Source organism: Ovis aries, chromosome 6 (assembly GCF_016772045.2).
Source record: "Ovis aries strain OAR_USU_Benz2616 breed Rambouillet chromosome 6, ARS-UI_Ramb_v3.0, whole genome shotgun sequence".
Lineage (NCBI taxonomy): Eukaryota > Metazoa > Chordata > Mammalia > Artiodactyla > Bovidae > Ovis > Ovis aries.
Genome location: NC_056059.1, coordinates 4,560,386 through 4,587,655, shown reverse-complemented (window position 1 = coordinate 4,587,655; position 27,270 = coordinate 4,560,386). Strand labels below are relative to the sequence as shown.

Sequence of the window (27,270 nt, the reverse complement as noted above, 5' to 3'; positions counted from 1 at the left end):
AGCTATTTCCTATGCACTGTTTTAAGGTGGTGACGAAAGCCTGATTCACTAAAAAATAATTGGAAGTTCTAAAATGCAAAAAGTGTCACTGCAACAAAAAATACCAATGTCTCAAAGCCCTGCTTCATTCTGGCCTGGAGAGAGACAGAAGAGGATAAAGGATAAAACCTCAGGCAATAAGACCCTACACCACAGATAATTACTCAGAGCGCTGTATTTTTGTGATGATTACTTTTAAAATGTAGAGATGGGCTGGTCCAATGGCCACCACTCCTCCACTTTTCAGATCACCTTCAAGCGATCCAGTGTTTTAAGTACCTGAAGCAAGACTGGTGGCTTAGACACAGGTTCTGGATTCAAACAACAGCTGTCTCCTATCTCTTAATTTTATATTCTGGGCAGTAAACATTTTGTTGAGTGAATTGGATTCTCAATGAGAAGAAAATTTTAACCTAGTAAAATAAATATTCTAGAGTTTAGGTAAATCTATATGTTAAAGTATATTGTTTTAATAGCTATTATTTCCCCAAATAATGATTTAAGAAATCAACTTTAGGTGAGTTGTTTTCTTTAAAAAGTGAAAATATTTCTTCTATTTGCCTTTGTTTAACCAGAATAGACCTATATGTACACCTAGAAAATTCACCAATCTTTTTCTAATTTAGCATAGCTTAAGAGAAAATTATTTCAACTAGAAAATGATCCAAATGGCATAGGGAAAAAACCAACCATGATTCCTCAGCTAGGTATAGACGGAACAGAAAGGAACTTTTACATGGCAGAAAGGGAACTGCTAAACTTTGCTTTCTTTGGACACTGCCAAAGATATCCTTAGCAAGGTGGGAAATCTGAACAGATGTTGTCATGTACTAATTTGTGAAACTGCTTTAAGACTGGTACATGTTGTAAAACACAACCACTTCATCACAATATCAGTCACAAGACTTCACCTGAGAAAATTAGCATTCTTCTTCTTTTTCCTGTCTGAAAAAATGAGAGGCCATTAGAGCTCAAGGACCTCTGCCCTTTTCCTACAATATCCATGAAGTCCCATCAGTTCAGTGAAATTTAGTCGCTCAGTCATGTCTGACTGTTTGCGACCCCATGGACTGCAGCACATCAGGCCTCCCTGTCCATCATCAACTCCCAGAGCTTGCCCAAACTCATGTCCATTGAGTCGGTGATAGTCCATCCAACCATCTTATCCTCTGTTGTCCCCTTCTCCTTCTGCCTTCAATTTTTCCCAGCATCAGGGAGTATTCAAATGAGTCAGTTCTTCACATCAGGTGGCCAAAGTATTGGAGTTTCAGCTTCAGCATCAGTCCTTCCAATGAAGATTCAGGACTAATTTCCTTTAGGATTGACTGGTTGGATCTCCTTGCAGTCCAAGGGACTCTCAAGAGTCTTCTCCAACACTACAGTTCAAAAGCATCAATTCTTTGATGCTCAGCTTTCTTTATAGTCCTACTCTCACATCCATACATTATTACTGGAAAAACTCTGAGTGGACTGACCTTTGTCAGCAAAGTAATATCTCTGCTTTTTAAAAAATTTAATTTATTTTTTATTGAAGGATAATTGCTTTACAGAATTTTGCTGTTTTCTGTCAAACCTCAACATTAATCAGAGGGGTGGGATGGGGAGGGAGATGGGAGGGAGCTTCAAAAGGGAGGATATGTGTCTGCTCTTTAATATGCTGTCTAGGTTGGTCATAGCTTTTCTTCCAAGGAGCAAGTGTCTTTTAATTTCATGGTTGCAGTCACCATCTGCAGTGATTTCAGAGTCCCCCAAAATAAAGTCTCTCACTGTTTCCTTTGTTTCCCCCATCTATTTGCCCTGAAGCGATAGACTGGATGCCATGATCTTACAGTTCTGAATGTTGAGTTTGAATCCAAATTTTTCACTCTCCTCTTTTACTTTCATCAAGAGGCTCTTTAGTTCTTCTTTGCTTTCTGTCATAAGGGTGGTGTCATCTGTGTATTTGAAGTTATTGATATTTCTCCTGGCAATCCTGATTCCAGCTTGTGCTTCATCCAGCCTGGCATGTTGTATGATGTACTCTGTGTGTAAGTTAAATAAGCAGCCTGACAGCCTTGAAGTACTCCTTTCTCAATTTGGAACCAGTCTGTTGTTCCATGTCCAGTTCTAACTGATGCTCCTTGACCTGCACACAGGTTTCTCAGGAGGCAGATCAGGTGGTCTGGTGTTTCCATCTCTTGAAGAATTTTCCACAGTTTGTTGTGATCCACACAGTCAAAAGCTTCAGCATAGTCAATAAAGCAGAAATAGATGTTTTTCTGAGACTCTCTTGCTTTCTTGATGACCCAGCGGATGTTGGCAATTTGATCTCTGGTTCCCTGGCCTTTTCTAAAACCAGCTTGGACATCTGAAAATTCACAGTTCACGTATTGCTGAAGCCTGGCTTGGAGAATTTTGAGTGTTACTTTACTAGCGTGTGAGATGAGTGCAATTGTGCGGAAGTTTGAGCATTCTTTGGCATTGCCTTTCTTTGGGATTGGAATGAAAACTGACCTTTTCCAGTCCTGTGGCCACTGCTGCACTTTCCAAATTTGCTGGCTTATTGAGTGCAGCACTTTCACAGCATCATCTTTCAGATTTGAAACAGCTCAACTGGAATTCCATCATCTTTACTAGCTTTGTTCATAGTCCCATAACTGTAAAGTCCCATAACTAAAAGTAAAACCAGGAGTCCACATTAAGAAAAGGCATCATCTCAATGCCACTTTCTAGTTCTCAGGAGGATTAAAGGACCCTTCCAATCTGGAGACTGGGTTCAAGTCCCATTTTCCCATGTGCTACTTACAGACATTGACAAGCCGTCTAAACTCTACACCTCAGCCTTCTCATCTCTAAAATGACAAAGGTAAGATTTTCCTCACAAATGGGCAGAGAATGTTAAATGAGATAAGGAGGATGAGATACTTTTCAAAAATGTTATCTTTTTAGGGTGACAAAAGTCATACTTATTTGTAAAGCTTCTTGTAAGCTGAAAAGCAGCTGTACAAAGATTTGTCATATTATCAACAATAGCAGTAAAAATAAATCAGTATGAGTAAAAGCAAAAAAGCAAAATGAATTTTTTCCTAGGCTGCAATGCCCTAGAAAAACACCCCCAAATCTGTGGCTTGGTTCTCCCTGCGGATGGAGCCCGCTGAACGGCAAAGGAGGAAGCGAATAGGCAGCCTCCTGCCTTCTGATTCTAGAGACCTGGCCCCTGGTTTGGGCCCTCGGGTAACCTGTACAGCCTGGCCCATCGCGGGCGGGGATTCGCTCCCGAGCCCCTCCCACCTCCGCAAGCCGCAGCGGCTCACTGGTCCAGCGGCGCGTTGGGCAGCTCTCCCTCGGGCTCTGCAGCCGCTCCTTCTCCAGTGTTCCCAGGAATCTTTCTGCGGAATCCAGTTTCGATTTCAGCTCTGCGACCTGCAGGAGTGGTTCACAGACAGCTGCAGACACCAAGTCCGAAGCCCACCAACCCCTGTATTTTTCCCAACCCAACACCCGGGGACAGAACTGGCTCACTCCTGGGCATCCCCTAGGGAGGGGCTCTTCTTCCCACTGTCCCAAACCAAGATCAGGTCTTTTGCTTTTTAAAAAATACTTCCTCTGCAAGAGAAAAAAGCAAACACCAAAACAGCTTGTAGGCTCCTTTCTCCAGACCGCACCCCTTTGGAGGGAATAAACCCTTAGACTTTACGGGAGCCATCCAGGCTTGTCATTCTATTTTCAACTGGCAAGGTGTGCCTTGCCTGATCTGAAGAGGGCAGCGAAGGATGGAGATCAGTGAATATGCTTACATTGCAGGAAAACAGATAAGGCCTTTACTCCTCAATAACCTGCAGCACTTGACCTGCTGTGCAGTGCGTGCTAAGCCTCTTGACCTGCTATTAAATTCCAAATTAGGTGTCTGGGTGACAGGGGCCCAGGGAGAGAAGCCTTAGGAACAAGCACTTCATCAAAGATGGGCAGTGTGACCATTTTTAACCCTGGGTCTTCACGCAGCTGCAAGCCCTTTGGGAAGATAACTAAACGTTTTCTCTGGGATCATGTGATTTAAAATTTGGAGACTCAAAAGATGCCCCTCTGAATTTTAATATATAAAGTGGCTTGGCCATGGCCTGATGTAGTGAAAACTATCCTACTTTTTCTAAATGTAATATTTTGAGTATCAAAATGGGGAAGAAAAGAGCAATTCTGCTGTATTTCTCACTCATGGTCAAATTTCTTAATTTTGAATTATTTAGGGAGTTTGCTTTTTCTTCTCTCTCTTTTGAAACATGAAATGATTTTGAACAATAAATTGACTTTTCCTCTTTAAATATTTCCCCCCCCCCAAAAAAAAAGATTATTTCTCACCAAAACAAAAGTTTCTTGTCGAACATGCTTTAGAGAGAAGAGGGTTTGCCCCATTTTCCCTCATTCACTGTTAGCATTCTTTCCTTATCTGTGGGCAACAGCTTATGCTATAAAGAATTAGAGAACCAGCCTTGTATAAAACAGTATGAACTTTAAGCCATCTCTCACCTCACATATAACTTTGTGCTTTTATGGCTGCTAGTAACAGAGCCAGGATGCTTTGTGAGCTATGATAAATGTGCATAAGAACTTAGAGATATTGCTGGAGGCTATTTTTAGTATCTTTATTTTTACATTCTCAAGACAATTCACTGACACCTTCGCTTCCTTCATTAATCTTCAGTACCATGAGGCCAGTAATACACTCAGCACCCTCCCCCTTATCATTTTTCAACAGATGGCTGGCTATTCACAAATTTCCTGTAGTTGAAATCAATGAAAATCTTCACATACTTGGCTCACTCAGATTATTGATTTAAAGCAAATACCAAACAAAGAGGTGTTTACCTTTCTTTCATATAACTCTTTCATGCTTCTAAATTGCTGATCCCATTGCTGGTTAACTTCCAGGAGCTGAAATTATTAGAATTTGGTAAATCAACAAAGGATTCTGCCCAGTTGGAAATTTAGTCAAAATGAAATCACTTTTTGAGGTAAGATTTTGGAAGTCATTGGTGAAGACACTATTCTTTCCACCAAGTTCTGGTAGATCTGGGATGAGTTAACACATTCACCTTTCATAATTGGCTCACATAGGAAAAACTAGTACATCTTAGGTATATCTTGACTAGTCAGCCGAACAATTTATTAGAAACTTTTAACTTTGGATACTTATCTGAATTTTCATCTTCTTTGTTCAATCCAACTAGAACCTGATACAGATTGCATTAGTGGTTTTCTGTAATATTTATTCATATTTGAAGTATTTTTTCAAATCTTTCCATATTTTTCTATGTGCTTATCTTGACTATTATAATGTAATATTTCTTATAGCTTTTAAAGGCAGAATTTGTATTAAAAATTCCAAGTCTCATTAGCTGATAATCATTTGCTTGCAATAATGTGTTTTTTAAAAAAAATCAGTACATGATTTGTATAATATACTCAACTAATAGATAATATCACTTTTTTGAAAGCTTAGATTATTTGAGGAATAATAGTTTTGTCATAAGACAATTTTAGATGCAATTTAGGCTGCAAACAATTTGAAACTTTTGTTTCAAACTTCAAAACTATGTGCTAAATAGATGAAAAGAAAAACACTATGACCTCTTTTTAGTTTTCTAGTCAAGAAGTCTACAGCTTTCCACATTAAAAGAAATTCCAACAGCTATAAATATAGGACAGACATGGAGAAGATAGATATAATGACTAAAAAGGTAACAAAATTTTCTTAGTTACAAAACAAAATACCTAATACAGAGTGGCAGTAGCTAGGTAACTCTGATGCTAGAAATAGCTGTGACTTTTTAGAATAAGACTATATAGTATTATTTTATAAAGATCCCTGAGTTGCTGTCATTTTAGGGACTAACATTTCTGTGCTCTGGTACCATCACTTTGCTGAAGTTCAGTACTTGCCCAGAAGAGCACACTATTTTACGCAGTATCAAAGAAGGGTGGAGGACACGGAAGAAGACAGAAAGGCTGTAATGTAGAAAGTGACTTAGAAAAGGAAGTACCAGATTGACAATGTGGTGCCAGAAGGGTTAGTTTTGTACCTCTTCCTCTGGCAAGGAGAATAAAGAAGTTCTAATATTCATTAACTCAGAAAAACAGAACTCAAAAGAATATCCATTACATACCCAATGACGTTTTAAAACAAACTTCTTTTGTGATAGTGCTCCTTAACCCCTGTGGGTCGGATGCCAACTCATGATGTCACAGTACCCAAGTCAACTATACAATAAAGCCTTTGACAATTTGAGTTTCAAGGTGTGTCAGATTGCAGAGCATTAACAGCCCAGATGATAAACTCACCTGGCCCATGTGGAAGAAACATCTAATTAAAAAATTAAATTATAATGATTGAATTCATGGGTTTGTCATTTTTACTCATTTGCGCAAGCATTGAGAGACTGAGTGAGAGATGTGTAGGTGAGTAAGAAAGAAGCATTTGCTCTCAGTACAATGCAGTCGGTTACCCTGAAGGTACGCACTGCAACCAGCAACAAAAAGAAGAGGCTCTAGGTGCCTCTCATTCTCAGCATTAATTCATGGCCCATGTTGCTCCAACTAATATTGCAAAATTACCTCTTTTCTCTGCTTTTCCAGACATCTTATCTTTTGTTCAAGAGAATTTAAGTTCTTTCTTCTTGACGATTGAGCACACTTAAAAAAAAAAAAAGAGCAAAGCAGAATAGTCTATCAAATAAACAGGAGAAATGCTGCCTTTCACAAGCTCTCATGTTGTAATTTATAAAAATTTTGCTAAAATATTATCATCTCCATAGAGAACTGTTGATGAAAAAGCTTTATATTTTAGAAACTCTTTTATATGAATTAACGACCTTGACAATTATTGAATAAATTACAAATGTATCTATATAAGAGGTAAGCAAGAATTTAGAATTTTATGAATTTGGATTTTAATCATTTTCCCCCCAAAATGAAAATACAGAATATAATGTATATAGAAATCAGGTAAGTTTCATAGATACATGTCAGGTATGTACCTGGTAAAATTTTAAAAAAGAATTCATTTATATAGACATGCCCATGATTTGGAGTGGCCCTAAAAGTCAAAGGAATGATAGAACCAAGAAAAGGAGACTAACACAGTATGTTACATGGAGACAAACTGATTCTGAAGCAATAATAATACATTAACTACTTCAGTGACCATCATATGATTATCTTAGAGAGGTGAGCATAGGTCATCTCATGTTGTGTAATTTTAACCAGCCCTATGTATAAAGCCGCTAGGTGACAGATCTAGGTTAATAATAAATCATTGGCATGGTGAAAAATTAATCACTTTTTAATTTCTAAGAATAAAGCAAGCACAAAAATTCTGGAAACTGCCTACCATCTGTCTAAAGCGATCACCAGCAAAGTTCACTATGGTACTGTTTTCTCTTTTCTAACTCAATAGTCTTAAAACCATTGCATGGCTGAATCATAAAGTAATACAATGAATTGGATGATGAGGGTAACCTGGAAATCTGCCATTTGTGGACCAAGAAATTGCTTAAGGGTATTCATGAACAATAAGAAACATTTTCAAAACATGATGGCCTTTGCCAGAAATGTTACAAGAAATGTTGTTTTATAGTCTCCATGGAAGTTCCAGGACTTTTTTCATTAGAAATGATTTATAAAATTATTTTTCTATCTTTGCTAGCTTTGGTCTCAGTGTTTTAGGGTTCCATGGATTTTTACACCTCTGTAGACTCTGTTCTTAGTTTTCTTAGTTACTTCCTATTCAGACACATGTGTAAGTAAGACTGCATTTAAAAAGAGGCATTCTTCTTAGGTTGACAAAAATCAGGATGATTATACCTGCTTCTTGACCTCAAACTGGTTTGACCCAGTGCCAGAAGTGATATCAGTTTCCAGGGGAGAAGTATGTTGGGTCCTGCAATTGAGATTTCTGGTTTTTAGGAAGACTTCTAAGGGACAGAACTTATCCTGGATCAGAACAGACTAAAAATTAGTCATAGCTGATTTGGAAAATGCTGTGAAGCAACCCTACTTAGTATGTGCTGGGCTTGGCAAAGCCGAGATGCAGAAAAGCTGGATTCTAGACTAGCGGTTCTCTCACCACTAGGGTGCATTCACCTGGGGGCTTGCTATACATACAGCACCCAGAACACTGATCAGATTTTCTGAAAGGGAGCTATAGCACTCTATCTTCTTTTTAATCGACTTCACTTTTTACAGCAGTTTTAGGCTCACAGCAAAACTGAGTGGGGAGTAGAGAGATTTCCCATATAGCTATTGCCCCAACACATGGGTAGCTTTCCCCATTGTCAGCATCCTCTACCGGAGTGGTATGTCTGTTAACAGATGAGCCTGCATTGACACAGCATTATCACCCAAACCCACAGTTTACATTACGATCCCCTCTTGCTGTTGTGCATTCTGTGGCTGTAGATGAATTTGTAATGACATGTATCTATCACTGTAAGATCCTGTAGAATGTCTTGTAGAATTGTCTTAAAATTCTCTCTGCTCCACCTATTCATCCCACCTCTATTTTTAATAAATGCCACTGATTTTCATGATTCGTATTAAAGTTCAAGGTTCCTCCATTTCACACCATGGTTTAGAACTTGAATTTGGGGTCCTCAAGAAGTCTTTTTTCTATTTATGACAAAGACAAAAAAAATTCTGTGACTAACAGATATTTGTATGACCCTGCCTTCTGAGAATTTAGATTGAGAGTAATCAGATTGCATTTTTTCCATATATAATTTTCTCTGAAAAATTATGAACTATTTTGACACTTGATTTTCTTTTAAAAGTAATTTTTAAATAATTCTTTATCAAATTTTTATAAAATGATTTAGTAAATATATTAAATCTGCAAGATAGATAAAGCACAGCAATAGGTATGACTTACAAGTCATAAATATATCACTAAGAATTTTTGTGGAGATTAATCAACATTTTACCACCACGCATCTGACATAGATGTGTATTAAAATGAAACAAAACAGTCAAATACAAAGTTTTGGAGAAACTTTTCACTTGTTTTTGCTGCGCTGCTTATTTGCTAATGAAGGCATAGAAAGATTTTTAGGTCACTGGTCCTTCTAAGGGCTCATTTAAAGAAAAATTACTCCCAATAAAATGTAATCTATGTGCAAATTATTCAGACCTTGCTTTCTCATTTACCCTAATGCCCAGATCAGCTTTTAAGAGAGTCAAGTTCTGGGACTGCTAAATTAAAACCTGAATGGCTGAAAGAGTCTGTTTCCTATTATATCTTAGTTATCATTAAAAAATACTTCAAGAAAACACTTTCAATTAGTATCTGTTGCAGTAAACAGTAACAGAGCAAAGAATGTGATATTAATTGCATGTATATAAGTATTTTATGACAGGTACTCTATTGCTGTAATAGATTTTATTTCTAAGCACACCAATATAATATTCTCTTAAATTTTACATTAAACCAATTTTTTTTTAAGTCAAGAGCAAAATGTGAAACATAGAATTGAAAAGCTGAAAGGATAGGCTTTTATTTCTCACTTTGTTAAAAAAAAAAAAGAAATGTAGCTCAGAGGGGTCAAAGAAAATGCAGCTAGTCACCTAGATATTTTTTCTTTATTGAATAGCATTGTTGAAATATGTAGAGCGTATCTTAGCTAAAGAAAGCAAACTAGACATTGCTATTCTTATAGTCATTGCATAATTAGCCATTAGCGACACTGTTGATGCCACATATGGTGAATTCATCTCCCAGAAATGTGTTCTTACCTCTGCATGATCCGTAGGACTTTCTGCACCACTCATTCTAGCTGAGCTCTGTAAGAAATGTGCCACAGAAACTGTTTTTCCTGGAGGCTTGGAGAGCAGAAAGAAAAAAAAAAAAGAAGAAAATGTGTTTTAAAGTGAGAGCAAAATATACGTAATTTAAAAAATACTACAAAAATAGTTTACTCGTGGCAGAAAACAACAGTAACAATTTTTCGCTGAAAATGTACAGAAGTGACTCTGTATGTGAATTACACAGAATAACGCTAACAGCGACTGTGACGATAACTTTTCTTCTCTTCCAGCTAGGGGCTTCCCAGGATGTCTCAAGCTGGCAAGCTGTGAGTAACACACAAGGCAGATCGCCTTGCTATGGTATGTAAATTGCCTTTCTTCCTTTACTGGCAGTTTCTCTCACTAGAGGAGGAAGTTACCACAGACTAGCCTAGGCACACCAAATCTTTCCTCAGTAGCCCAACTGCCATAACTTCACTGTATTTCCCAGATCAATTAAGTAACTGTTGACTTTTTGACAACTCGGGGTACTTATTTTCCTAAGGGCCGGATTTTCTGGCAATGTCTTATGTGTATCAGCTTAACTGTGTGAAATTTAATGTCATGTATAATTCTGTAAGAGCTACTAATTCTTAGGGAACTAGAAAAGAAAATAATTCATGACAAAGTTATTGGGTGTCTCAAGACTGTTTTTTCTGTAGTTGGTCCGCATTGTCTTCATAACTCCAGGGAAGTAAAATCTTCTTTTTCACTAACATTCAGCTTTAATGAGTTGGCTTGTAGTTCTACGGGGCACTGAGGTAATGGAGCACTTGATAGGTAGTGCAGATAAAAGCAGGGAAAGCAGGTGCTCTGAGCCACACACAGGGGCCCTGACGGAGCAGAAGATGTCATTCTTGACTTGGAGGAAAGGGAACAAAGAGAGAGGCAGGAATAGAAAGGAAAGGGAAAAGAATTTAGTTACTTAGTTAACAGTTTTCTTTAGACCTCTCTATTCAATATCATGGAGAAGGCAATGGCACCCCACTCCAGTACTCTTGCCTGGAAAATCCCATGGATGGAGGAGAGTGGGAGGCTGGAGTCCATGGGGTCGCGAGGAGTCGGACACGACTGAGCAACTTCACTTTCACTTTTCACTTTCATGCACTGGAGAAGGAAATGGCAACCCACCCCAGTGTTCTTGCCTGGAGAATCCCAGGGACGGGGGAGCCTGGTGGGCTGCCGTCTATGGGGTCGCACAGAGTCGGTCACGACTGAAGCGACTTAGCAGCAGCAGCATTCAATATCAACATATATGTAGGATAAACCCTAAAACTCCTGAAATTCAAACTCTTTAAAAGGGAATGAATGGGTGGCTAGGATTTGACTCTCCTTTGTCTGCTTTGGCTCTTCATCTTTAGCTCTCCATCTCTGCTTCTTGTGTTCCTGCCACACTGAATTAATTCACTCTGCTTCCTGAACTGGCCACACCCCTGATATCTGTGGCTCTCTCCATCCGGAATGCACGCGCGTGTGTGTGTGTGTGTGTGTGTGTGTGTGTGTGTGTGTGTGTACTTTCTGCTGGTTTCTTGGTCTGTTTAGGGGGTACACTTGAGTGAAACAGAATGATATTCCTTAAGGCAATATCCAAAAGTACAAGTGGGAAACAAATTGTTCAGAGTTCTGAAGGTAAAACGAGTCACGTGTGATTTGATTTTAGGGAATATAAGCAGGGGTTTCCTGGAGACTGACACTTCATTAACTGTCAAATCCACTCATCAGGAAAAAAAAAAACCAAACATAAAAATGTATTATTTTCTCTCCCAACCCCTCCTCCCAAATACACTCATACTCAAAGCATAGTTATATACGGCCAAAGTTCCCTTCAGCCTTATCTGCATTTTTAGTAAGAATAACCCAGTGGATCTGGTGGCACTGACCTAAAGAAGTGGTTAGAAAGAACACTTGCTTGCCAGGCATTGCTGTCTGTAGGTCCTGGCTGTATGGGTATCCTGTTGAACATTCGTTGTTGTAGTCCATCAGGGTGTAAGTGATTCTACTGAATGGAAATCCTGTATTTTTGCATTTTTCATTATTTTATTTTTTGCCTCTCCTGCCATGCCAGTTTAACAACAAATGGATGTTCTATTCGATTCAGAGAGCCATGTGGTGATTTATGAATAAATAATAACTCTTCTGGAGTGCCCCAAGTTTGGTGGGAGAAACAAAAGAATGTGCATTAGTACAGTCCTAGGAATACCCTGGATATTTTCTGTTATACACGCTCTCTTCGCCTCACCTCCACTGCCTCACATATGCTGTATACTTGCAGTGTCTGACTTTTAGCCAAACTTTGTTCCCTGAGAAGCCTTAGTAGCTGCAATAACTTTCAGAGAAATGGACATGTCACTCCATGTTTCTAAAGCAAGTCTGAGGAGTTCTCATTTCTCAAGTGACTAAAATAATATTAATATCTAGAGGAAAATAACAAACATACAGAAATATGGTGAAATGAAGGACCAAGGAGTCAGTGGTCAGGAACAGTCATTCCAGTTGATGATAACTCCCTCAAAATTAGTCTGAGAGAAATCACATTTCTATAAATGCTTGGAGAGATTCTTTGGTAGGTGAAATAAACATGGATTTTTCTTCAATATCCTTTTAGAATGGGGGTGGAAAAACTTCCTTTGCTTTCTGGATCTATTTGCATGGATTTTAAGTGAATGTGCTATCTAAGTGGGCTTCCCGGATAGTATAGTTGGTAAAGAATCCACCTGCAAGGCAAGACACCCCAGTTCTATTCCTGGGTTGGGAAGATCCACTGGAGAAGGGATAGGCCACCCACTCTAAGCAGCAGTACTTACCTATTCTAAGCTGTCTAACTAGGAGACAGAGTATCTGGTGGTGACTAAAACATCTGCCCTTAGAAAGCAGCCATCTGGATTCATATTTCAGCTCTACCAGTCACTGCTTATAAATTTGCGAATGATGCTTAAGGCCCTTAAGTCTCAAATCCCACATAGTAAACTAGGGATAGTAAAGGTGTCTTCTTCCTAGGGTTGCTGTTCATAATAACATATATAAGAGCTTAGATATTAATAATAATATGGCCTTAAGGATAGGGCTCATCAGTCATTTACATATCACTTACAATGCACATGGCACTAAGTGGGTTCCAAAGGAAAAATAAAAGTTCCTACTTCCAATGAAACATATATATATATATATATATATATATATATAAGCATGCTTGTAAAATTTCAGAGAGAGCTCATTCTGAGCTTTCATAGTTATTGCAGGAGTTGGAATTTTTGCTGGGCCTTGAAGGATGGATTGGATGTTCATAGATGGTGAGAACTGAGCTATGCTACCATTAAGGGGAGCAACTTAAAGGAAACAGAGATGGACAAGCCTAAGTATGAAGGATTCTCATAAGCGCAGTGTAACTAGAGAGGGGCTCATGTGCTCTGCCTAAAGTTGATTTGGATCAAATTGGAAAAAGCTTTTAATTTTAGACTAAGAAATTTTAACTTTATTACATAGACCATGGGGCACTACTGAAGACCTCTGAGCAAAGGAATTACATGAGCAAAGGAATTACATAATCAAAGTGGCTTTTTAGTAAAAATAAACCTGGATATGCACATTATGTATTAAATGGGTTAGATTGACAACTCTAATACCACTTAATAGATATTATCAAAAATAATATCCTAAATATTACCAATTCATGGTAATCAAACTACTTATAATCAGTTCATCTGGGGCATGTAGAATGAACCGTAACTCTGAACTCCAAACACCTATATTAATTGGCCTGCTCATCATCCTTTTTTGGATGCCTAATAGATACCTCCTTCACCACTTGTATGAAAGCTATTTCCTTATCTTCTCCCACAAAACTTGTCTTCCCCATCACAATCAGTGACAACTTTCATGCCCTTGACTAAGAATCTTGGAGTCATCCTTGAGGTATCTTTTTCCTCACAGCTTTACCCAATTCATCTGGATATTTTTTCAGATCTCTGAAAATACATCCAGAAAGGAAAGCAACACGTTGCCACAAAAGCCGAGAGTTTTCCCAGTGTAAGGAAAGAATGAAATAAACATGCCTTTTTATACATTTTCAAAATGGAAATGTCAATAATTGCTTCCTGATTTTGTTCACATGAAAATTCTTAGAAGAGCATCAAGTAGTGACTGATACCTGTCCCTGCATCAATCCTAGTCCACCCTGTACTAGCTACATGACCTGCATTACTGCAGTAACCTAACAGCTTCCTTGCTTCCACTCTTGCTCCTTTCCCATCTTTTCTCAGTCCAGTAGCCACTGCAAGTCTTTAAAATATGTCCTTTCATGTCACTCCTCTGCTGAGAAACTTTCAGTGGCTTCCTGTTTCACTCAGAGTGAAAGCAGAACGCTCTATCGTTACAGTGGCCCGCAACGTCCTCGCTGCTCTTGCCTGTGCTCCCTTGACCTCTTTCTCAGTATCCTCCTGTTTGTTTACTCCATCCTGTCCTGGCCAGGCCGCTGGTCCGTGAACCTGTCATGTACACATCCTGTTCTGTCTGCTCAGAACTGTCTTTCTCTTAGATAACTGCATGGCTCATCCCCTCCCCTTCAATGGGTAATTACTTCAATGTCATCTCTTCATTGAGATCTTGCCTGGCCTCCTATTTAAAATTGCTCTCCATCTCAGCCCTTTCTTGCTATCTTTTTTCTATAGCACTGTATGTCATACCCTATATGTTGTTATTTTCTGCTGTGTTTATTCCATATTTCTTAAACCTAACATAGTGCCAACTATTTTAGTACCTGTGCAAGTCCAAGCAGTGCTCAGACACATGTAAAGCCTTCTCCCCATCCCAAACTAAATCTGCAATGTTGATGAAGTAGGTACCTACTCAAGAGTTTAAAAAAGATCTCAGGATCAGGAACGTCAACTTCTTGGCATCCAAACTAGTAAATGACCTCTGTTTCATCCCCCAGACATGGGCTTGGACTAGATGTGTCCCCTGAGAGGCATGTCCCAAATTCCACATCCTCTTGGGGGATACAGGCTTGTTTCTCTCCAGCTTGGAGTCTAAAGCCCTTCTTCCATGCAGTACATATATGTCTATTTCCACTGCACACTTCTAGCTTTTAGTGCATCTCAGTTACATCATCGGGCAAATTGGACTTTGCCAACTATTCTCCTGTCTTTATGAAACTGAAGACTTTATGAAGCTTCCAGTCTAAAGGTTTCTCAACACTGCCCAAAGCAGTAACCCATCTGATCCAGTCTGACCACCAGCCCCTTTGAAGGCTTCTCTGGTTTGCCAGAGGAGTTAGTTACCTCCTCCTTTGTGATCCCAGGTTGCTGTGTGAGGCATCAATATCTACACTTATCATAAACCGTCATTTTGTGTATCTTTCTCTCTCAAGGCTGTAAGCTTCTTGAAGGTAGAGTCAATATCATTTTAGCCTTGGGAACTAACAGTATCTTTAGAGCACAGGCTAGTGACATACACATTTTTAAAATATCTGTTTATGTATAAATCTTTATTTAGTAGGAAATCATAGAACATTGCTACTTCCTAAAACACAGTCCAGAGGAGAAAGACCACAGGGATAAACAAAGATATATATTTTGTCTCCAAATAAGAAATGATCAAGGAGGAGTATCTACCCATTTTTAAAAAGCTGTTCTGTTTGAATACATTTTATTTTTATTCATTTTATAGGTAAATATTTCACCTTTATTTTGTTTAAATGATCAATATTAACTTTTCTCCATACAAACCCCTTTAATTTTTTTCTCCTAATCATAGTTAATATTTAATAGATACATAATATCAATGATTATACATGCTATGAGGGATTTTTTAAAAGGTATAAGTGTGGTTTTCACTAATATTTCCTACATTTGTATAGTGCTTTATTATATAAGTTAATGTCCTGAAATATTAACTGGTGATTCCCCCAAAACGTACATGGTTCTTTGTTTCACATAACTAATCCTTTTTTGCTCAGTGAGAAATACCTTTTGTCTCAGGGCTGAACAAGTTTGTCACTGAATGCAAAAGGAAAAACAGTCCCTATTCAGCCTTTGGATTTCAAAACAGACTCTTCAACAGAGGCTATCCTGAAAACTGAAGCTTTGAATTGCAAGGCTAGTATTTCTAGCAATAAACTTTACAAAATTTAAGATTAATTCCTTTTGTGTAATTTATTTTGAAATGTCTCAAAAAGCAACATGGATTGATGGACAAAATGAGCAGTAGGTAGATGGATAGATACATGATATACAAGTAGAGTGAGATTTTTAATGGTGAAATCTACAGGTTACATCACAAAATCTTTTCAAGTTGGCTATATATTTGAAGTTTTCATAACAAAATGTTTGAGAAAACAGAATCAAGGCATAAAATCATAGCATAAATGATAAAGAGGGAAGATGAAAAGATGGTATAACCTAGTCCTTTACCTCTTCCCCACTCCCACACCCACGCAGGGAATGGTAGATAAAGGTAGATCATAGTAGATAAAGGCCCTGAGGAAGAATGGGGAAAGGATCAGGGAAAACCTGAATGTTGAGCCTCCTCTTGGGGAAACTGAGCCCAACTCTTCTAGGAACTCACCCATCATCTATCGAACGGCCCAGACTGAACATCATAGGGCCGAGAGGCCTTACCCCCTGAGTTAAACCTGGGGAAGGGGCAAGTCTTGAAGAGAATTTCTGCAGAGCCTCAAGGAGCACAGCTGGGACTTTGTCTAGGTAGGGGGGTTCCTTAGACAGACACCTCAACCCCAGAGTGTTGTGAAAACACAGTCAGAAATTTCCTGCATTCCTGAGAATGATATAAAAATGGTTAACTCGGGTTCTGTGGATTTAAGCATGCTTTGCTGTCAGATTGAGAAAAACGCAGTATTTATCACATGAATCTGGGGACAAGAGATGAGAAGAGGGACCTAGCAGCATCAGTGATTGCCAGTGAAGATGTAAGCCAATGAAAAGACCATAAGGATTAGATTATACTGGTGCTAATGGCCGTGTAAGATGATGGATTATTGCAACTTGATGCTTTCCTCCTAAAGTTGCCAAAACAGCATAAGACAGCCAGATAAATTTTAGTTTTAGGTGCAGAGTAGTTTTTTAAAAAGTATTTCCCATGAAATATTTTGTTGTTTTTACGAAATTTAAACTTAACTAGATGTGCTGCGATTCATGGGCTCACAAAGAGTCGCACACGACTGAGTGACTGAACTGAACTGAGATATCGTATGGGCTTCCCAGGTGGCGCTAGTGATAAAGAACCCACCTGTCAATGAAGGAGACGTAAGAGACCTGGGTTTGATGCCTGGGTTGGGAAGATCCCCTGGAGGAGGGCATGGCAACCCACTTCAGTGTCCTTGTCTAGAGAACCCCAGGGACAGAGGAGACTCCCAGGTGAGCTACAGTCCATGGGGCCGCAGAGAGTTGGACATGACTGACACGACTTAGCACGCATGCTGACATTCTATATTTTTATTTACCACATCTGGCAACTCTGCTCCAGCCGGATTTCTTCACAAATCTGCTTCACAGATTGTAGGTGCTGCTAAGGCAAGAAGATGGAGGAGAGAATTCCTGTGTAGGACTGCACAGAAAATAGAAACTGTCTGAGCAAACACCAAAGTGGCTGAGATTTCCTGCAGCCAACTGGATTAAATTATTTTCCAAAAGGAGGGATGTGGGGTCCCAGATTGAAACAAAACAGTTTAAAAAATAAAGAAAATTACAATTTTGCACATGTGAGTTCCATGGATTGCAATATTTTATCTGCTTCAATTTGAACTGCATAATAGAGCTATAAAGTTGTCAGAAGAGGCATCTTTGATGTTCAGTTCAGTTCAGTTGCTCAGTCGTTCCAACTCTTTGCGACCCCATGAATCGCAGCACGCCAGGCCTCCCTGTCCATCACCAACTCCCAGAGTTCACTCAGACTCACGTCCATCGAGTCAGGGATGCCATCCAGCCATCTCATCCTGGGTCGTCCCCTTCTCCTCCTGCCCCCAATCTCTCCCAGCATCAGAGTCTTTTCCAATCAGTCAACTCTTCGCATGAGGTGGCCAAAGTATTGGAGTTTCAGCTTTAGCATCATTCCCTCCAAAGAATACCCAGGACCGATCTCCTTCAGAATGGACTGGTTGGATCTCCTTGCAGTCCAAGGGACTCTCAAGAGTCTTCTCCAACACCACAGGTCAAAAGCATCAATTCTTCAGTGCTAAGCTTGCTTCACAGTCCAACTCTCACATCCATACATGACCACAGGAAAAACCATAGCCTTGACTAGACGGACCTTTGATGGCAAAGTAATGTCTCTGCTTTTGAATATGCTATCTAGGTTGGTCATAACTTTCCTTCCAAGGAGTAAGCGTCTTTTAATTTCATGGCTGCAATCACCATCTGTCTGTCGTTCCAGGTCCAGTTCTAACTGTTGCTTCCTGACCTGCATATAGGTTTCTCAAGAGGCAGGGCAGGTGGTCTGGTATTCCCATCTCTTTCAGAATCTTCCACAGTTTATTGTGATCCACGCAGTCAAAGGCTTTGGCATAGTCAATAAAGCAGAAATAGATGTTTTTCTGGAATTCTCTTGCTTTTTCCATGATCCAGCGGACGTTGGCAATTTGATCTCTGGTTCCTCTGCCTTTTCTAAAACCAGCTTGAACATCAGGGAGTTTACGGTTCACATATTGCTGAAGCCTGGCTTGGAAAATTTTGAGCATTACTTTACTAGCATGTGAGATGAGTGCAATTGTGCGGTAGTTTGAGCATTCTTAGGCATTGGCTTTCTTTGGAGTTGGAATGAAAACTGACATTTTCCAGTCCTGTGGCCACTGCTGAGTTTTCCAAATTTACTGGCATATTGAGTGCAGCACTTTCACAGCATCATCTTTCAGGATTTGAAACAGCTCTACTGGAATCCCATCACCTCCACTAGCTTCGTTTGTAGTGATGCTTTCTAAGGCCCACTTGACTTCACATTCCAAGATGTCTGGCTCTAGATGAGTGATCACATCATCATGATTATCTGGGTCATGAAGATCTTTTTCGTACAGTTCTTCCGTGTATTCTTGCCACCTCTTCTTAATATCTTCTGCTTCTGTTAGGTCCAGACCATTTCTGTCCTTTATCGAGCCCATCTTTGCAGGAAATGTTCCCTTGATATCTCTAATTTTCTTGAAGAGATCTCTAGTCTTTCCCATTCTGTTGTTTTCCTCTATTTCTTTGCATTGATTGCTGAAGAAGGCTTTCCTATCTCTCCTTGCTATTCTTTGGAACTCTGCATTCAGATGCTTATATCCTCCCTTTTCTCCTTTGCTTTTCACCTCTCTTCTTTTCACAGCTATTTGTAAGGCCTCCCTAGACAGCCATTTTGCTTTTTTGCATTTCTTTCCCATGGGTATGGTCTTGATCCCTGTCTCCTGTACAATGTCACGAACCTCATTCCATAGTTCATCAGGCACTCTATCTGTCAGATCGAGGCCCTTAACTCTATTTCTCACTTCCACTGTATAATCATAAGGGATTTGATTTAGGTCATACCTGAATGGTCTAGCGGTTTTCCCTACTTTCTTCAATTTGAGTCTGAATTTGGCAATAAGGAGTTCATGATCTGAGCCACAGTCAGCTCCCAGTCTTGTTTTTGTTGACTGTATAGAGCTTCTCCATCTTTGGCTGCAAAGAATATAATCAATCTGATTTCGGTGTTGACCACCTGGTGATGTCCATGTGTAGAGTCTTCTCTTGTGTTGTTGGAAGAGGGTGTTTGTTATGACCAGTGCATTTTCTTGGCAAAACTCTATTAGTCTCCCCTGCCTCATTCCGCATTCCAAGGCCAAATTTGCCTGTTACTCCAGGTGTTTCTTGACTTCCTACTTTTGCATTCCAGTCCCCTATAACGAAAAGGACATCTTTTTTGGGCGTTAGTTCTAAAAGATCTTGTAGGTCTTCATAAAACTGTTCAACTTCAGTTTCTTCAGCGTTACTGGTTGGGGCATAGACTTGGATAACTGTGATATTGAATGGTTTGCCTTGGAGACGAACAGAGATCATTCTGTCATTTTTGAGATTGCATCCAAGTACTGCATTTCGGACTCTTTTGTTGACCATGATAGCTACTCTTTGATGTTAGTGAAGTGAAGTATTACTTGCTCAGTCATGTCTGACTCTTTGCGATACCATGGACTAAAGCTCGTCAAGCTCCACTTCCATGGAATTCTCCAGGCAAGAATACTGGAGTGGGTTGCCTTTCCCTTCTCCAGGGGATCTTCTCGACCCAGGGATCGAACTTGGGTCTCCTGCACTGCAGGCAGATTCTTTACCATCTGAGACACCAGGGAAGCCTGAGCTTCTCTGATGTTAAGAAGGATTAAATTGAAGTTCAGAGATATGATGAGAGGGTGGCTGAACCCATACCAGAACTCAGCCCTACTGGCTTATTCCCAACAAAGAGCATTTTACCTATGTGAGGAGACATGAATAACATGGCTAAAAAAAAATCACTGGACAAAACATAATTTACTTTGTTTGATGCAGGAGCTTGAGCCAATAAGAAATACAATTCAGAAAACTTTTGAGGGAATTGAGCTTTATTGTGGGGTATATATAAACCAGATTGACCTTTAAGATCATATCCAAACAAAGTCTTACTAGTTTCTACCACTACTTGCTTAGAAAGTAATTTCTATTGCCAATGAATGGTAGTCAGAAAAGAGAAATTTAGCCTTAGAATATTATAAGCCTGCAATTGAATTTTTAAAAAATGTTCTCTGTTCTGCAGGGACTTTAATCCATGATCACTCAGCATATTTGCAAATCACTTTTTTCTTGTACTTAACATACATGTGTTGACTTCACATGTACTTCATTCATATACTCAAATATTTACAGGTTATAGACTGTGAATTGGGTATGTGTTTAGTACTAGATAATCAAAACAGACATGTCTTTCATGTATTTTCTGGTTTTTGAACATAAAATCTGAAGATTAGAGGGACCGCTCCATTAATGATAAAATCCTTTCTGTGTCGCTTTATAATCACCAAGTGATTAGCCTGGAGACCTCAGGTGAAAGATATCACTTTCTTCCTGAGACAATACATTTCAATAAGTCATGGATTTTGATACTAGTTTTAAATAACAAAAACCATAGTTACATATAATAATTAAGAAAGGGGATGTACATATGAAGATGATGTAGGAATAATGGGAGACTATGGTGATGACTTCTGGACACATAAGTGATCAGGACTGTTTTGTCTGAAAATGAGCCTGACTCAAAGACAGTCTTTCAATATGATAGCCTGAAAAAATTGCAGATATTTGCTAACTGATCTTTAGTGATTTAAGGAAAATTTACTGTAAAAAGTAAATCTTCCTCACTGGGGGGGGAAAAAAGGAACACATGATTCTACTTTTTGCTGCTTATCCCAGAATCCCAAGATATTTATACACTTTGTGGGTCAAGTCTCACTCTCCTCACAAGTACAAAAATGGTAAAAGAGTCTTAAGATGCATTTTACCTAGAAGGTAGATATTAGAATGCTATGAGCCTTTTTCAGTGAGAGCTGAAAATGCCCATTTTGCTGGTACTTTCCCCACACCCATGAAAGAAATTGTTTCTAATCAAAGTAGAAATGGGAAAGCTTGCTTGAGGGGGGAAAAAAAAGGACTTTTGAGGCATTGGATTTCCAAACCCAGGTTAGGTTTGGAAGTCCCTATGAGAGACCCACATTCTGTCAGAAAGCTGTTGCGTTGGCCAAAATGTTAGTTTCGATAAGGTCTTGTTAAAAAAAAAAAAAAAAAAACAACAACAACAAAGAAAACCCACACAACATTTTTGGCCAACCCAATGAACAGATCTAGAACATGAAGAACACGTAATCTGCTAAACAACTCTTAAACAAGTGTGTTTGTTCATGGTAATCTTCCAAGCCAAGAATTCTGCTTCCTTTAGCAGTGTCACAGATTTACACATTTCTGAATCAAGAGGCTGATGTTATTCTTCCTTTTGCATAACAAGAGAGACATCTTTTTTTTTCCAAATGTGATTGCTGAAGTTATTTAAATCTAGGAGAAGACAATGATTCCAAAGATGAAGATAATACCTTTAGCTTCGGAAGTCTGTTCAGTGGAAACCCTGAGACTCTGAATTCTTTTTCTTCTCTTTGCAGGCTCCTGGATACCTTATGTTTTTTTTAATGTTGAAGTGATAACGTCTATTCTAATTTCCACCCAGATGTCTCCCTTCCCTTCCAGGCTTGGTGCCCTCCTTTACCAACACGCCCTGGGGCTGTTGCACTCCTCCTGGGGCTGCCAAAGTGGCCTGGATTGGAGCTTCTAGGATTATTATTTTCACGGAGGCAGAAGGAATCCTTTTGCACTCATCACTCACAGCTTCCAAAGGACACCCTGCATCTTCCAGTGCTCTCTAAGCCCATCTCTTGAGGAACCTTGGGCAGATCCTCCCAGAGATGGAAGAGAAAACTTTTGAGTAAGAAAGTGTCCTACTCAAAAGTATCTCTTACTTATCAAACAAGAGGAGCCCGAGTTTACTGCCCCATTTCTCCTCTCCTGTAGATAGCCATCTGTGCAACAAATGGATGCCTCTCAAATGGGAGGAGAGCTTTGTCCCTCTTCTTTTAAAAAAGTTTTAATTCTTGTGTCTTAGAATTTGATCTTAGCTTACAGACTTGTGTCTCTGTTTTCCTGCAGTGTCTGGTGTTGTACCTTATTACAAAAATAGAGTTCAAGGTGAACATACACAGGAAGATCTTCTTATCTGGACATATACCTGATATTTATGTATAGTGGAAGCTTTTAAAATCTTCAAAATGAATGGAAGGAGTCATATGTCATATATCAGGCCTGGTGATAGCTTGGGAAACACAGCTTGGTCTCTCTGTCCACCAACCTGTTTAGTTTCAAGATTATACCTTTAGAATTATAAAGCTAAAAACTACTAGCTGAACTTGGAGCTAAGAGAAAGATACATAGCTCGTTTAAATGACTTCACCCAGCTTGCCTACTGTGAGCTTCAAACACCGCAAAGTGCAGCAGCTGAGTTGAGACAGGCCTTCTTGCTGCCTAAGAACTTGCTGTTTCCCTAGCCAGCTATTCAGACATTCCCCAGGGAATAGTAAACAGCTGCTCATACAACAATGCAACTTAGTTTTCCTAACAGAAAAAAAGAGATCAAAACATTCCACAGTTACCATGACTCAAAATTAAATAATGGGATTCAAAGAGGAAGCTAGTAATTCTATGAGAAAAAATAAGACTTTGAGGCTCAAGCTAATCTTACTATCATCATCATCACAAGAATTGTGTTTTATCCCTTTGGTTTCCCAGGTGGCTCAGTGGTAAAGAATCTGCCTGCAAACATAGGAGATGCAGGAGATGTGGGTTTGATCCCTGAGTCAGGAAGATGCCCTGGAGGAGGAGATGGCAACCCACTCCAGTATTCTTGACTATAAAATTCCATGGACAGAGGAGCTTGGTGGACCACAGTCCTTCAGGTCACAAACAGCTGGACACTAAGCATGCATGTGTGCGAGCAATTTAGCCCTCTACATTTACAAAATGCTTTCACATTTTCACTCACTTTATTCTTATCTCATCCCAGTTTAGAAATGAGAAAAAAAGATTTTGATAATGAAATAGCTTAACTTTTGAAAAAAGGAAACAAGGAAAGGGAAATTAATGTTTTTTCCTAACAAATGTGGTTACAGAAAACATTTGTCAACTTACTGTAGTTTCCAAGAAGTTTTTCTCTCATAATCTTTTAAAGTATCATAAGTTCATATTGGGACACTTTAAAAGATTATACTCTCTGAGCCATTCAAAGCATTTTACCAGACTTTTAGCCTTAGGAAGAATGTCCAGAGCTAGAATTTGTCTCCGATTACTGGGAAATCGCTCCTCAACTGGTACCAAAGTTACTAAAAGCCAATTTTTAGTGCTGTGTCTTAGTTAAAATAAGAAAAGAAAAATAGAATCTAAACACATGACAACACTCTTAAGCAAATTCGGTTTTGGTAGATCTTAAAATTCAAACACTTTTCCTTCCCATCCCAGGTTGAACTCTTGTTTCCAAGCATTACTGGAATATATTTGTTTGTTCAAGGAAACACCTCAAGTCTTCTATCATTTCCTTTTGTATTTGAAGACACACAATTACAGGGTAATAAATTAAGTTTCATATATTAATTTTGTCACTGTATTAAGACCACGTCTTAGTTTAGTGTAAGTTCCATTTAATGTCCACTTTGGAACTGAGTATTATTCTCACTTAGAAAATGATTTGTTCTTTGCCTACAAGATTTTCAATGCCTTCTGTTCACCAACTTTCTACTTTCAACTGTCTCAGAATATTAAAACCCGCTTTCATATTAATAGAGTTCCTCATGTTCATCAATAATGTTTTTCTGTTTCCTCAAAGCAATGAGTTAGTCTTCTCATTTCTATGGGCTTCCCTGGTGGCTCAGACGATAAAGCGTCTGCCTACAATGCGGGAGACCTGGGTTCGATCCCTGAGTTGGAAAGATCCCCTGGAGAAGGAAATGGCAACCCACTCCAGTACTCTTACCTGGAAAATCCCATGGACAGAGGAGCCTGGTAGGCTATAGTCCATGGGGTCGCAAAGAGTCGGACACAACTGAGAGACTTCACTTCACTTCTCATTTTCTCTGTAGTAATTCTCCCTCTTATTTTTGGCCAAGGTAGACCACAAAGGGAACATGACATATATCTCAGGACTTCTAATTAAATCATATTTCTTTATGATTAGAAACTTACTTAATCTTTTAAAAGATTATGCTCTCTGAACCATTTGAAGCATTTTACCCATCTCATAAAGTCATAATGAAATACATTTCTTCCTGGAAAGGGAGTCTCCCTTACTGTTCTTACGCTTGCTCCATCCAGTGGGAAAATGAGAGATGCCTTCCACAGTTTGTCATTGACCCACCCTCATCTTACTCCAAAAGAATTTTTCTTATACTTTTTTCAGTTCCATCAATATGTAAGTGAGAATGGAAACATTTTTGTTTATTTTGAATGTAGGATTTCCTTCTGTGGAGTGCTGTTGTCAACAGTAATTCAGCAGAGATTTCAGCTGGAAATTAAGTGTGTTTACTTAAGGAATCAAATATTTGAAGATACTTCAGATGACAATTGAGAAGGAGATGCCAGAAGTCTGGGAGATGAAGAGGATTGTTCCTGGGAGACTTATCCTCAGAGAGAGAGTAAATGCCCTGCAGCCTGATGCAAGGGTGATGCCGCACACAGGAAAGCAGGGGTTGCTCTGACAGCAGCATCGTTCCTGGTAACAGCTTGAGCTCAGGCCCAGCCACTTCAAATGATTCTTATTTGAGGAAGAGGTAATTAAAAGCAGGATGTATAGAGCAACCCAGACAGATCTGGGTTTAGGTCCAGAATGCAATTCTTACTAGCTATAGCAGAAACCACGAGAAATGTACTTAGCTTCACTGAACCTCAGTTTCCCCATTTGCAAAAGGATGAAAATAAAAAAGACAGTCACACATATTATCTGGCAAACACTGGATGTGTAAAGTAGTACTGCGGGCTTGTGTAGCTAAAGTTGGGAAAGATAGGTGTCTCCAATGGAGAGACCCATAGTGTTTAGCTCTGTCTGGGCTCTGGAGAGCACATCCACATATTAGGCTTACTTGTCACCATGAGTGGTACCACAAAGTGCCCTGGGAGTGGTATAGCTAACATCTCGAAGCAGCAGTGATAGGTGGGCATCTGACAATCACTGCCAGTCAAAAGCTTTAGGATGAGAAGCTGAGCTTTTAAGTGTGTATTCAATATTCCTCCTGTAGACTTTGAGATTATTTGTGAAGGATTCTTAGAGATAAGGTGATTATAAGTCTACTTTTCTCATAGTTCATGAAACCAAATGTGTTGTATAACATGGGTACCTTCTAGAAAAACCTGTGTTATGAGACTTTAGACACATTCATGTGACACTTCATACTCTATCCTCAGGAAGTCTGTGACTAGTAGGGAAGACTATGCATAAATGATTACCAAACCAAGGTGATAAAGCCTATGAATGAGGTTTAAAGAAGGTATTTATTTAGGACAGTGCAAAAGGCGACCAGAGAACTCTATGAGACTAAAGAGGGAGGTACTATGATTTCATAGTAATTCACATGAAAACACAGTTGGAGACACAGTTCCTGCAAGGGGTAAGGAGGCAAGGGTTTCCGTGAAGGATAAACAGCATGTGAAAAAGCACAGCACGCGAAACTGGTAAAGGAGGGTGGGGTGGTGGGACATGGGTGCGTCTTGGGAAGTGGGAAATGGAGAGTGGAGAAACAACAGTTTTAACAGGAAAGATACTGAGTGCATCTTTGAAAATGCTGAGTGAAGTCAATATGAATCTAGAAAAGAACTACATGTTTAGTAAGTGTATGTGTCGGAAGCCAGCAGCACGTGTTTTGAAGTTTGGTGAGCCACCCACTACGTACCGATCCCTGGGTGACATTAGTGTAACACAGGCAGTGACACAAGGGAGACCGGTGACGGCGAGTGAAACGGAAAGAGCGGAGGGGAAGGGAGGGTGTGAAGGGTGCTTTTACAGATGTCAATGGAGGAAGACGTTTTAAGAAAGTTAGTGGATAGTATCAAATGCAAATGAAAGGACAAGTGAAAAGTCAGATGTGAAATGGCCATGGATTTATCAAGGTAGAGCTTGTGAGTGGTATGGCAAGTGGTTGGAAAAACTTGGATGTCATGATCGACGTTGGCTAGGATGTGAAAGAGTGAATTAGAACATTGCTCGTAATGTGAGGGGAGGGAGGAAGGGATTAATTAGGAGTTTGGGATTAATAGATACACAATGCTATATATAAAATAGATAAATAAGAAGGGCCTACAATATAGCACATGGAACTATATTCAATATCTTGTAATAACCTATAATGGAAAAGAACCTGAAAAGAATATAGACATGTAACTTTGCTGTATACCTGAAACTAACACAAGATTGTAAATCAAGTACACTTCAATAAAAGTTAATAAGTAAAATAAAATCACACTTAATGGTGAACAAAGAACATTACCCATAAAATAGTATGAAGTCTCAATATTTAAAAGTTGAAGATAATTAAGCTGGTAAGAAGTGATGGAGAGACTGAACATTTAGGAGCCCAAACACTCGTTAGTGACTGGTCTTATACAGCGGTCCTCACTGCTCCCCAGGAACTCACTTTAGCTTTGCCCCTCTCTCCCATCTCTGCCTCTCAGTGGCCATTTCCTGTGGGTGTGCTCAGGCACTCAGTTGTGTCTGACTCTCTGTCACCCCATGGACTGTAGCCTGCCAGGCTCCTCTGCTCATAGAATTTTTCCAGGCAAGAATACTGGAGTGGGTTGCCATTTCCTTCTCCAGTGGATCTTCCCATCTGAGGGATCGAACCCCCGTCTCCTG

General features: G+C 39.4%; 1 protein-coding gene across 4 annotated transcripts in view; it reads right to left on the bottom strand.

The window, feature by feature from the left end:
- The window catches only part of TNIP3 (TNFAIP3 interacting protein 3), a 58,855-nt gene that overhangs the window by 29,313 nt on the left and 2,272 nt on the right, over positions 1 to 27,270 (bottom strand). For 2 of the 4 annotated variants that reach the window (XM_042251107.1, XM_042251105.1), the window contains exons 1-4: positions 9,799 to 10,063; positions 6,628 to 6,705; positions 4,882 to 4,947; positions 3,310 to 3,441 (exon numbers count right to left, since the gene is read on the bottom strand). In XM_042251107.1, coding sequence (XP_042107041.1) covers positions 3,310 to 3,441; positions 4,882 to 4,947; positions 6,628 to 6,705; positions 9,799 to 9,834 — 312 coding nt within the window. In that variant the 5' untranslated portion in view covers positions 9,835 to 10,063. Of the gene's footprint in view, positions 1 to 3,309; positions 3,442 to 4,881; positions 4,948 to 6,627; positions 6,706 to 9,798; positions 10,064 to 27,270 lie in introns of those variants that run through there. The other 2 variants (XM_027971373.3, XM_042251106.1) reach the window with 2 other exon arrangements.